General features: G+C 41.9%; 1 protein-coding gene and 1 long non-coding RNA gene across 10 annotated transcripts in view; one reads left to right on the top strand and one right to left on the bottom strand.

Moving 5' to 3' along the window:
* The window catches only part of FRY (FRY microtubule binding protein), a 454,383-nt gene that overhangs the window by 260,801 nt on the left and 180,494 nt on the right, over positions 1-13,088 (bottom strand). For 2 of the 9 annotated variants that reach the window (XM_045472740.1, XM_045472917.1), the window contains exon 1: positions 1,649-1,945. The exons of the other annotated variants lie outside the window; for them this stretch is intronic. In XM_045472740.1, coding sequence (XP_045328696.1) covers positions 1,649-1,718 — 70 coding nt within the window. In that variant the 5' untranslated portion in view covers positions 1,719-1,945. Of the gene's footprint in view, positions 1-1,648; positions 1,946-13,088 lie in introns of those variants that run through there. 9 annotated transcript variants of the gene reach the window in all.
* On the top strand, positions 1,708-9,522 carry LOC123595455. The gene is made up of 2 exons (XR_006711177.1): positions 1,708-1,804; positions 8,989-9,522. It is a non-coding gene; the product is annotated as an uncharacterized LOC123595455 (long non-coding RNA).

Below are 13,088 nucleotides of genomic sequence, written 5' to 3'. Positions count from 1 at the left end.
GGAGTAAGTGTGTGTGTGTCTGGTGTGGGGTGGTGGTGGGGGGGGGGAGTTTAGGAAAGGTAGAGAGAATGTACACTTTGTCTAGAGTCATTTGAAAATTGACAAGGGAGAAAGGTTTTAAAAGAAATCGCACTGGCCTCAGTATTGTCACAACATAATTTTCTACCTAATGAGACAATGACAAAAAATGATAGGAGAACATAATATGGCCTTGGCGTACTCAAAATGATGATTCAAAACCACATACCGAAGTCAAACTCACAGTAAGTCTTTCCAGTTATCGGAAAACTGCTCCATCAAGAACCCTGTGTGTCAAACCCTTTTCATTAATCAAAGGGTGGATAGACAAAGGCAGATTCATCCTTGAGTGTGAAGTGTTATACAAATAATGGACCCAAGACAAATGAATTATGACTCTAACAAATAAAGGAATGCTATTTGGGTGACAGCAAGGCTCCCAAATGGCTTCCCACTTGTAGAAAAACAGCTTTAGACGAGCCCTATAGTGTATACAGTGGTGCAAAATGACCTGGGGAAAAATGGTTTCTATGGAGATCATTGAGAGATGCATATCCCTGAATACCTTAAGGCTGAAGGTACTTTGGCTCTTTCCTTAGAGCAATTATGGTAGAGGTTCCTCTGCCCAGGTTTTGTTTACATAAGAACAATCTTGGCCACAGGTCGTCTGTGTAGGAGATAATTCATCACCAGCTCTTTGAGCACAGGTAGGCTAATTAGTATGCACGTAATACAGCACCAAAATTTTTCCTGGAAATTTTTTTTTTTTTAATTTCAAACAATTAAGGATCTGTAATACCTGCCGGCCTTTTATCCAAAGCAAGCACAAAGGCTGTTGGTGAAATAGAGAAGACTTTGTTTTTCAACTGTTCAAAAAACACAAGGCATCACTGATCACCTGAAGGCCTCATTTTAATTCTGATTTCAGATCCATGATGCCTTAGAGGTTGTCTTTTTGAAATGTGTTATTGCTAAAATTATTAAGTAGGTCAGTAATGGAACTTCAGAAGCCATAACATTCTGATATCCTAATAAATGATCAGGGTCAGAACCTCACTTGTTTATATTTCAGGAAAGCATGTTATGAGTTTGGACTATAACACAACAGGATTTTATAAATCCAAACATTAGATAGCATTCTGAACATCATCCACACAGACAAGGGAGAGATACATAAACCTGCAAATGCCTCTAGTGCAAAAGAGATGAGACTTAGGTTTTAGACTGTTAAATACTTTTTTTCTTTAGACAATACCCTAATAAAACAATTATGAAGTACTCTGAAACCCTGCCACACCCCTTTGATTAAACCACACTTCACAAAATACTTAGATAAAGCCTGATCAAATAAACATTAAGGCAGAAAATGCATCCTGTGCTCTGACAGTCTGAAGGGCCATCTCACTTGAAAATTTAATCAAACAAAATCTACTGTGATTCCACTGCAGCCTTTGCACTTAAGGAAAGCTAGTTCAGTCTCTGACATTTTGATTTTCATAGCAGATGGAACCAAAAAAACTTCCTTGGCACCCAAGCATATGCCTCCAGTTGAGATTTTATTTCTCGAACCTTACGCAACATCCAGCAAACAAACAAACAAACAAACAAAGGTTATTTTCTAATTACTCACTATTACTCCAGGATTTCAGTAAATATTTGATACTGATCTCAAAGAAGCCGGAATCCTGCTGGCTGGCCATGTCGGCGGTATACAAAGAGGCTCCTGGGACTGGACTGGGAGCCGCTGGAGGAGCAGGTACCAGGCGTGGAGATGTGCCTGTCACAGGTTAGTGATGTAAGCGGGGGGTCAGCGGCGGAGAGGAAGCCTCTGCAGATCTACCTCCGGCACTGGCAGGGAGTCCTCATTTAAAGGACACGGAGGAGCGGGAGAGAGATGCTCGGTGGCCGCTGCTGCTCCTCCTCCTCCTCCTCCTCCTCCTCCTCCTCCTCCTCCTCCTCCTCCTCGGGGTCTAGGACTTGCTTCTTATTTGCTGGGTGCTGATCTGTCTGCAGCTCTCAGAGGTGGCGGCGGCCGCTGCTTTCATTTCGGGGCTGCCATAACCAGAGCCGCCCGCCGCCGGCCGCCCACATGCTCTGCTCCAGCCAGGTACGCTACCGAGGAAGTCCCCACCTGAACTGCGATCCGTTTTCCCCTGGGAGGGAGGGTTTCTTGGCTGGCCTCCCTGACACTGTGCAGGCAGCCACGGCCCACACAGCTCTCGGCAGGGCTGAGGGATGGGCTGGGAGCGCCGCCCCCTGCCCCTGCCCACGGTCTCAACCTGAGCCACCACTCAGCCCCGGACTCAGCGGGAGGAGGAATTTCCCAGCTCCTGTGGCTCCTCTCTCTTCAGAAATGCTTCCAGGGAGCAGCCCGCATGAGCACTGGCTGCTACTTCCCCTTGTGTCTGTCCCTGAAATATACACAACTGCATCGCGCTGCAGCAAGAAGAGCTGCACCCCTGGATCTGGTTGCAGTGACGTTTTTTTCTAAAAGCCCCATCTGTCAGCCTTGTTGCCGTAGGAAAGCCGGGTAACAACAGGACATTTGCCTGGGCTTTCTCTTCCCCTTCTTTCGTGGGCACAGTGGAAGCTGCACTTTGTGTTTCCCCCTCCCAGAAAAGCTTGTCCCTTCGAGAGGCACTCCACCCCTAACGTGTGCATGTGAAGGGGATGCTCAGTGGGCTTGTTTACGGAACGTTAGGCTCCAGCACGGATCCGTTTCTCAAACCGCTCATTTCTAAGAATCACCAAGCCCAATGAAGCTTATTTATTTGTATTAAAAGGATAAGAAGCAAAAGCATTAGATTCCTTGCTGTACAATGCCTTTTTAGTTCATGAAGCCTTGATATCAGGTGTCCTGATTTCGGTTAGCTTTATTTCATGTTACCATTTGGCTTGACTAGGGGATTAAGTAAGAGTATTATAATTTTGACAGGCTGCGTTTCGGTAGGTGGGATTTGGCCAACAGTCTCACAAACCATGGAATACTTCTTTTTTCCAGTACATTTCATATTAATACTTTCCAAAGGAATTAATAGGCCATATTAATAATCATTGAACATAAAAATGTTGGGCAACTCCCCTCAAGTCAACACACAAACAGGACTTTTTAGACTAACAGTTCTTTAGAGAAATGGAAAGGCAAGAACACAAAATACTTTTAAGACTAAGAATTACTATGTCCTGAAATGCCCCAAGGCACCATCAATATAAGCTTTTCCAACTCCTTACACTTACACAAAAGGCTAGCCCTCAGCCACCAAGATCTCTAGCTCCAATCAGTGTTTTATTCTTGTGAAATTTCTTATCAGATGGACTTATTTTTCATTTAGAAGCACACTAGAGTTGATAAGCTAATTTTATCACCTGTACTTTGTATGGATTCCAAGTGAAACAGGACCTAAAGATTTTTACCTCAAAACAGCTCTCATATTCAAAAACAAAAATTAATATCCATACCCACTTTGCTGAGGCCTCCCCATGGCAACGAATGAACAGGGAAACTGCATGGTGCCTTGGAGTTCATGAACACAAAGTCTCTCAAGACAGGCCCCAGATTCCCACCTGGCCCCAGACTGTACTAGCTATGAGACCTAAGGCAAGTTATTAACCTCACTAAGACTTAGTTTCCTCACCTGGAAAATGGGAATAATAGTGGTACCTACCTCATCCAATTGTTGGAAAGATTAAATGACATTATGAATAAAGTGCTCAGCATAACATCTAGCGTATAGTAAACAATTAAGCTCTACCTATACTGATATTTATTAGGAACACTTAGGGACGCCAGCATAGAACTTTTTTAAGTTAAGCACATGTTTGTACCACTGCTGGGACTTAGAAGGTATATTGCTTTTGAGCACCAATGGTAACAATTTGGGGCTAGCAAGTTGGAGACACTTCAAATAGCTGCTGTAAGTAAGCAGGCTATTAACTATTGTTACTCAAGCCTACACAGATTCTCTTGGTTGACTTTATCAAATAGACCTTACCTGGCTTTTCAAAGATTTCAGTCCTACTCTAAACACACTAATTTGCTGAGAACGCCACTCATATATATTTTGAGAGGAAACTATCCTAAATTTCTAGGTGGTATTAAGAAAAGAATGTTTTCAATGGCATCTCGTTTTCCCTGTGAAGAGCGAACCAGTAGCTAAGAGCTCACTTTCTGTCCGTTAGAACCTGAAATCTTGCTCATGTGTGTTTTTCCTCATTTGAGTACCTTAAAAGAGAGCATATATTGTAAAAGAACAGAAAAGGCCTTTTGTGTTGTTGAAAGGCCTACAAATCAAATAGAATGACAGCTGCTGCAAGCTGGGATAAAACATTTATCCTTTTGTCTCCTCTCTGGCGGGGGTGGGGATGCTTATTAAAAAAAAAAAATGTAGGGGCGCCTGGGTGGCGCAGTCGGTTAAGCGTCCGACTTCAGCCAGGTCACGATCTCGCGGTCCGTGAGTTCGAGCCCCGCGTCGGGCTCTGGGCTGATGGCTCGGAGCCTGGGGCCTGTTTCCGATTCTGTGTCTCCCTCTCTCTCTGCCCCTTCCCCGTTCATGCTCTGTCTCTCTCTGTCCCAAAAATAAATAAACGTTGAAAAAAAAAAAAATTAAAAAAAAAAAAAATGTAGTCAGAACAGGCACCTGGACAGAGGGACCTAAAATACAAAATAAAATCTGAATTTGTCCCTGGCTTGTTATGAGATTTCAGACGTCATTTAAGAGGAACAAGGGACCTTTCCTTAATAACATTAGGAGAACACGTAATGAATCTTAAAGCAAGGAATTAGGCACAGGTGTTGGAGGCTCAGAGAAAAGTAACAGTAATACAGGAAAGCTGAAAGGCCTCACGAAGTAGGTGCAAGAGTGGGGGAAAAAGAGTCAGAAAGTGACCGGAGACATGATAATAGCACCATCTACATTTATTCAGCATTACTATTGTGTTTCAAAATACATATTTTATCATATCTAATCGTCACCCTCAACCTATGAAGAACTATTAATAGCCCCATTTCATAGATGAGAAAATGGAGGCAAAAAGAGATAGAGAATAAGGTCAAGGTCATAAAGCTGGCAAAATTTAGGTCTAACAAATTTTAGAACCAGTCACTTATTTTTTTTTATTTATTTATTTTATCATAAGCAAGCCAAGAATCATGGTTACCTACTCCTTTTCCAAACTTCAGGAAGATATGCTAAGACCCTCGTTAACACCGCATAATAGGAATGCTTTAGGTCCAGGCCCCATTGGCTCTCCAAGACTGCTTACTGCCTTGCTGTCAGGCTCTAGCCTGGGGAACGAATTATTCCCTGGGGCTTTGCCCCGTCCCAAAGAAACCTACAGAAGAATGCTATTATCTTTCGCATTAATTTGACTCTTGGTCTGTATCAGGATGCCTGACCTGGGGTGGGGCTGGGGCCACTGAGGGTGGCAATCTAGTCTGAAATCCACTCTCCAAGCTGTAAAGAGGTAGAAATGGGCTGTGTCCACCCTGATGTGTGCCACACATCTGCCCAATACTCAATGCACAGGAAGGGGGGCTTAATTGTGATCAGTATAAACTAACAGACTCGTGGTAGCCTGGGGTGGCGCTGTAGGGACTAAGAAAACAGCATTTCAAGAAGGCAGAGGCCAGTTGGTCACCTGTGTCCTAGGTTGCTGACCGGCAGGGTGGGGGCAAAGGCAGGCGGTAAAGGGTGCGTGGATTGTAAATTACAGTCTGTGGCATTCCCTACTCTCTCTTCCCTCCCTCCAGAAGAGCCATGTGTCTCTCATTTGTGTATCTGTCACAGCCCAGCACACGCTAAGTTCTCATGCAAAGAACACATAGAGTGAGTCACTGAATGAACAGACGTGACATGCATGCCTAGTGCTAGCTGTTGACTGTGGGGAAAAAATGTGCAACAGAAGTGCAATCGGTTTGTGTTTTGATTCGTATTTAATTTTCTCTTTCCTGGCATTTTCGACAATTTTTTTTTGAGATTAAAATGTGTGGTGTTCAAAAAAATGTGACAACAAAGCTAGGCAAACAATCTGGATGCTTGCCAACATCAAGAGCCATCTCGGAATGGTCTTAAAAAGTCTGACTGAGTTGATTGGGTTAGGGCTGGAATCCGCCCCCTTTCCCCGTGGCTGGCTGCACGTGGGCACACATGTGTAATTATTGTCAGAGTGACAGGTACATTCATGCATGGAATGTATTAGGCAGAAGAGAAATGTTTTCCTCGCATCCTGAGGAAACAAAGGAAAAATCACTAGATGTAAGGAAAATTGCTTTATCAATTTTTGCTTAGTTTAAAATTCCAAGGAAGCATTAAGAATATTATATTCCTCCTATTAAGTATTGTTTCTTAATAAGAACGGTTCCAAATCAAATTAAGCATCACTTGAGATCAATGGTGACAATTATGGAGAAAGGCCTTTTGTTTCTCTTTAAGCAGGATGAGGCCTTTTAGAGGCGAAGAAAGCACCAAGAGAAATCGGAAACTTTTTCGATATATTTTAGATGCATAATTTGTGCCCATGTATCTCGTGCTAAAACATAGCAGAGAAAAAAAACTATGAAGCGATGCCACACAATGTTCATTTTGTAAACAGAGAACTCAAGAAGCATTCCCTTAAAAAATCCAACCCACATACACAAGTCTTCACAAAAATAGATTCTGCAGATTTTGAAGATGCTTACTCCATTACTAGTCAGTACAAATAATTTTTTCCAAATGAATTGAAATACATTTAAATGTTCTGAATGTACCAGAACTTCATTAGAGCACAGTTTGTTGTTGCACACACGTAAACAAGGAAAATCGTATCTCCTAAAATTGTCCCCACTAAAAATTAGCAGCAGAACCCATTTTTCTTCCCTACTTACCTCCTCTGCAAAGGAGTTTTATAAGGAACTGTGGGCCATGACAAAGGAATTGAAAGTCAGTCTAGCTAATGGGAAGCCCTTGAAGGACTGAAGCAGTAAAAGGCATCAGATGGCATGGAGAAATGGCAGCAGAGAGCAGGGTCAAGCCTGAAGTCCATTCCCTTGCGGCTCTGTGCAGGGAAGTCCCTCTCCATAAGCCCGTTGTCACCCAGGGTGTGTAACAAGTCTAGAATAGGGTAGGGGGATTCACATTAATTGAGCTCAACTTGATGTTGAGACACCGCTAGGCTGTATTTCAAAGGACCTGTACGGACGAACCCAAGCCAAGGGCCACACCTGCTAAGCACCTGCAAGTAACCTCTCTAAAAGTGGTGCTGAGATATCATTAGAATGACTTGGGACTAGGGTGTCAGTTAACTCAGGTCTCTACCCCCCAGCATCTTCGTAACTGGCGAGATAAAGCTCAGCCCTCTCTCTCAACACTGCTCCAGACAAGTGAATGGTGACTTCAAGAGCAAATATCCCAAGGATATTACTTAGATATTAATACACAGCATAGTATGCCAGAGCCAAGGCCCTACTCTCCCGTGCAGGTAGAGTTGCTTGCAAAGCTGCTGAACATCTCCCAGTCTCAGTTTCTTCATCTCCAAAATAGGGTTTTATCTCATGGGTCTGTTGTGAGAATTAAATGAGCACAGAGCCAGAGGACAACGGGTAAATAGCAGGTCTATAGCCAGCAATGAACCCAGAATACCCAGCACGAGATGTCCCTCTAACTCCACAGTCAGGTTAGGGAAAGGGGGAGAGAGAGACCCTGTTCATGGCGGAGGGCTCCCGTCTCCAGCACCCCTGCTGCCTACCAGGGTAAGGCCGAAGTTCTGCCAAAGTGAAGGAAGCCTAAACTTGTACACATACAGAAAAAGGTTTATTTAATATTTTAGTGCTTCTAACTTTCAGTGGCCCGGGTAAAGCTGGGTGGGGGTTCTGGTTACCTTAGTAGAGGCTCAAAAATTACCTAATTTATTCTTCTGGTTAACCTCTCAAGGTAGGGCCTATTTGGAGAGTTTTAACCTAGAGCCAAACCAGGAGATGTGGTTCATACGTATTTTGTACATATCAAGATTTGACCTCAATTTCTGCAAGGCACAAGTAGTATTTAATATTGTATTTACAGATAATATTTTACGGAAAGAGAAAATATGGGTTATTTCTACTGCTTTTATCGTCAAAGCACCCAACAGTACCGATAACCTTCCTACCCTATTTTTGAATACCACCAGCAACCAGAGAACTTTTTTATACAGAGATACAAACAGATGCAATATCACCAGCTACAACAGGAGCCAACAATATACGATTTTAAATTATGTCCTTTCTGAAGAAGCAAATACATGGCATTTGCTTTGCATATCATTATTTACCAAAAATGCACAGATTTATAACGCTCAGAATAAAAAACAGGGGCGCCTGGGTGGCTCAGTCGGTTAAGTGTCCAACTTCGGCTCAGGTCATGATCTCACAGCTTGTGTGTTCGTGCCCCGCGTCGGGCTCTGGGCTGGCAGCTCAGAGCCTGGAGCCTGCTTTGGATTCTATGTTTCCCTCTCTCTCTGCCCCTCCCCTCCTCACACTCTGTCTCTCTCTCTCTCAAAAATAAACATTAAAAAAAAAAAATGCTTAGAATAAAAAACAATCACCACACTTCCCAAACACTGGTTGCCACTTAAAGAACTAAGAAAATAGTTTTTTTTTCTCTATAAAAATGACAAATTAACAAACAAAAGAGGTGCATCCTTATGGTTGCATTTAAACATTTTGCCTATGGTAAGCCATTTTCATTTATTAAGTGATTAAAAATGAAGTAACTTTTAGGGTAAGAACTAATATTCCCACTAATGTTCCCAATTTCATACATAAAAATAAACACTAGATTTTAAGTCCTAAGGGGCAGATCAACTTTCCCTCAGAGGTACCATTTAATATATAGTTATTGAAATCTAGAATTTTAAAGTCAAGGGAATCGGGAAAAATTGGAAATTTTGATTAGTTTTTTATACACTTGCTACTTGAACTTTACACATACTGAACATTTTTTTTCTTTCCTTTAGGTATGATCGTGTGTTTGCAGTTACCTACTGACAAACTTTGATGGAATGAGTCAGGAAACTATTTTCCTCCTTGTTCGGACCCTGCTACCATGACCTTGGACAAGTTACTTTCTACTACATGAGGAAAGCTGCTTCTTGTCACCAGACTGTCTCACCTCCCAGGGCAGGCCAGCCTTTGATTTTCCATATTATTGGGAGAGACCCTGGCTCAGAGAAAGAACACTGCATAATAAATTATGGGATGTCAGTCTTCGGCATACGTTATTTGAACTTTTGGGCAACAGATTCACCTTATCAATTCTGTTTTGATAAAGCTAGTACCAAAAGTATCCCATACACAGCACATCCTGGCTGACTAGGAGGAGAAGCTGAGAACCAAAACAAACAAAAAATTGGCAATCAGAAAGAGATAAACCGGTGTGAAAATGATCGAGGGGTCCTGTGAAGTTAATAAGGCAGTATCAGAGTACTTTGTTCCGCTTAGAGGAAAACGGATGCACACTCTACAACTGTCCAAGTCCTGGAAACCAGGGATAATCCGTAGCTGAAAACCAGGTCATTGTCACGGAGATGAAGCGTTCAGCTAAGGAATTAAAGATACGTAGAACAGCCCTTCCTCTGAAACAAAAGCTTTAAAAAGAAGGATCTACCTCATAGAGCATCGCTGATTAAACCCTCAAAATGACCATCTGTTCCTGGTGCTACGTGGTTCAGACCCCCTGATCCGGCATTTCGAGGAGTGTGGTCTGAGCCCAGCAACGCTGAAGTGGAGAAACACATACATTACCTTCTCCACCCATAAGCACAGTTCGAACGTGGTAGAAAATGTAACTGACGGCACAAGTAAATTTTGAAGGATAGAGGAAGTCTTGCAAGGCATGTTTTCAGAAAGGGTGGGGAAATCACCACCCTATTTTGACCAGACAGGCAGAGCTTTGTGTGGGAGGGTGGGGCTACGAGAAACTGTCTGAATGATGGGAGGGGACAGTTTAACAAGCTGGTGGTGAGAGCAGTTCCAAATGCACGGCTCAGCTAAGAAGCCAGAGAAAGAATAATGATCTTTGCAGATGGTCATGGTGGGTGAGGTCACTCTGAGAAGCCCAGGGAAATAGAGGTGGAGGGTCAGGATTCTGATCCTCACAGTGTTAGTTAAAGAGAAACCCAAGCTCCTGTCAGCCCTCGCTCCACCAAGTACTGGCCACAGTGATCCACTCTGGTGTCTGAGCGATTCCCTTCTCATTTACAAGGGTACAGGTGACACTGTATGATCTGCTATCTACAGAAGGAAGGTTGTTTCATGACCTCAAAGGAGATTCCGTAGATGAAAGGGTTCTTTATTCCCAGGGTGCCCATTTTATGATGCTCAGGGTTCCGGAAGTGTAAGGATCACACAAAGGGGCAGGAGGTCTCCTCTCAGCTCTTCCCTCTTAAAGAAACACACAAGCCACCTTCTGGCTATTGTGGAAGCAGGCTAGACGTTAGCTTTGGGTTAAGGACATACCAGCGTTGTCCTGCTCTTTAAGTGGCCATTTGCAAACTCCAGGAATATGCCGGTGGTTTTCTTGTGCCTTATCCAAATGCCACTTAGGTCCTTCTGGATAAATACAGGATGGGTGGCAACGGTAGTCTGCCTACTACTCCACCCTACCTCAAATTTTATTTTCCAGCTTCTTTGCTCTCCAAAAGAACTTTTTCTTATATCCTTTATAATTTTTTTTTTAAATTCACTTGGTCTATAAATTGTTATACCCTCATCTTTATATATCACTTTCATGTATATAATTTAAATTTTGTGTTCATTACAGCAATGCGCAGCAGAAGAGTAAGGGAAGGAGATGCGGACATGGGCCTTCTTTTAGACTTTTGGATACGATTTCGGGATATTTCTGATAGTAAAACGGATTAGCAAGAAGGCAAATCTGGAATGAACATAGTAATCCTCTCTCCTTTGGCTTTATATCTACACATACAGATGAGGACACTGAAATTTATGGGGATCCAATAGCTAGGACACGGCAGAGTGATGACAACAATAATGAAGATAATTGCTGGTTATGTGATAGGGCCAAGATTGGAACTCAGATCTGATGCTAGTCATGTCCAACAGAAGTATAACACAAGCCACATATGCCATTTAAAATTTTCTAGTATGTACATTTGCAATAACAAAACAGATGAGATTAAATTTAATATATTCTATTTAGCCTAATATACCCCAAATATGATCATTTTAGTATGTAATATATGTATGTGTGTATATATAATTATTAGTGGGACACTTAATTTTTTTTTTCATTAAATATTTGAAATCTGGTGTATATTTTACAGCATATTTCAATTTGGACAACCACATTCCATGGGCTCAATAGCTACACATGGCTAGTGGGTCCTTTAGCGGACAGTGCCACTCTAGGGGGTTCTCAACTATTTTTGGACCCTTTTGGTCATCCAGCAGGGCCAATGGGTTCCTTCTCAGAAGTAAATGAGAGAACATCCAGGAGATTACAATGGAAACCAGTTATTTTGAAATGCAGTTACCAAATTACCTTAAAAACCACAAAACTGTGTTATTGTAGATAATGCATTTCTTGGACAGATACCATATGTTTTCACTCTTATGTGGATCCTGAGAAACTTAACAGAAGTCCATGGGGGAGGGGAAGAAAAAAAAAAAGAGGTTAGAGAGGGAGAGAGCCAAAGCATAAGAGACTCTTAAAAAACTGAGAACAAACTGAGGGTTGATGGGGGGTGGGAGGGAGGGGAGAGTGGGTGATGGGTACTGAGGAGGGCACCTTTCGGGATGAGCACTGGGTGTTGTATGGAAACCAATTTGACAATAAATTTCATATTTAAAAAAATAAAAAATAAAACAAGAAGAAATAAAAAAATAAAAAAATAAAAAATAAATTACAAAAAGCAAAAAAAAGATAATGCATTTCTTTAATAACACCTAACATAACCTAGAGATAAGCCTAATAATTATAATAATCTTTAAATAAAATCAAAACATAACCAATATTGAAATCTAACTAAAGCAACTGTAGCGTAACAGAAAAAATCTGTGAGTTCAATTGGTAGTGAAGTCAAAGGTACCACTAATACTATTTTTGTTGCCTATATTTGTACTTGAAGAAAATAGTGAATTTCAGGTAGAGGTTAATGAGAAGCAAAATGTAATTTTTTTGCCCTCTTAGCCCTTGGATCCCCACAATCCTACCTGTGGATCTGCTCAAAAGCATGTGCTCTAACCACTCATCTCTATTCTTCCCATGCACCACTCCTTCCAGGAGAGCTCAGTTTCAGGTGGTTCTTGAAGATGGTCATAAATCATTGCTGCAAATTTGAGAAGCTTCTCATGCTTTTTCTCCCCATTTTCTTGATTCTACTTCTTTCCTTTCTCTTACTCTTTCTGCCATCCCCACCATGCTCTCCAGTATCTTATTCTACTCAACTGGGCATTCAATAAATGGTAACATGTATCACAAAGATTTTCCCAGAAGCTACAGGTGCAATACTCACCAAATAATTTGTTGCTGGGCTCTAGAACACCAGCTAATTACATGGGGCAGCTGGCTGGCTTAGTCAGTTAAGTGTCTAACTCTTAATATCCGCTCAGTTCATGATCTCATGGTGGTGAGATCGCACCGGGCTCTGCATGGAGCATGGAGCCTGCTTGAAATTCTCTCTCTCCTTCTCTCTCTCTCTCTCTCTCTGCCCCTTGTCTTCTTGTCCTCTCTCTCTCTCAAAATAAAGAAATCAACTTAAAACACTATTTTTTTAAAAAAAAGAATACTAGCTAATTACAATCCTCACACTCTGACAAGTACCTGCAATATAACTCACATTTGTGTGTGATCTAAATTGCATGCTTGAGAATATGGAAAATATCATCCTCCCAGGTTCAATAATGTCTCCTCTCCAAAGCTTATATGTATTGATAAGTTGATCAATGATATCCTAAATTCTTTTACTATCCAAATGGAAAGGAGGTAAGTTATGTTATTACATACACTTAAAAAAGTACTCTGATTTTCTTTATAGAGAGAGAGATAAAGAGAGAGAGTGTATGAATGGGAGAGAGGGTCAGAGGGCGAGAGAGA

This window comes from Leopardus geoffroyi, chromosome A1 (assembly GCF_018350155.1).
Source record: "Leopardus geoffroyi isolate Oge1 chromosome A1, O.geoffroyi_Oge1_pat1.0, whole genome shotgun sequence".
In the NCBI taxonomy this organism is placed as follows: domain Eukaryota; kingdom Metazoa; phylum Chordata; class Mammalia; order Carnivora; family Felidae; genus Leopardus; species Leopardus geoffroyi.
The sequence above is the reverse complement of the archived record's forward strand: the minus strand, read 5'-3'. Positions and strand labels throughout refer to the sequence as shown.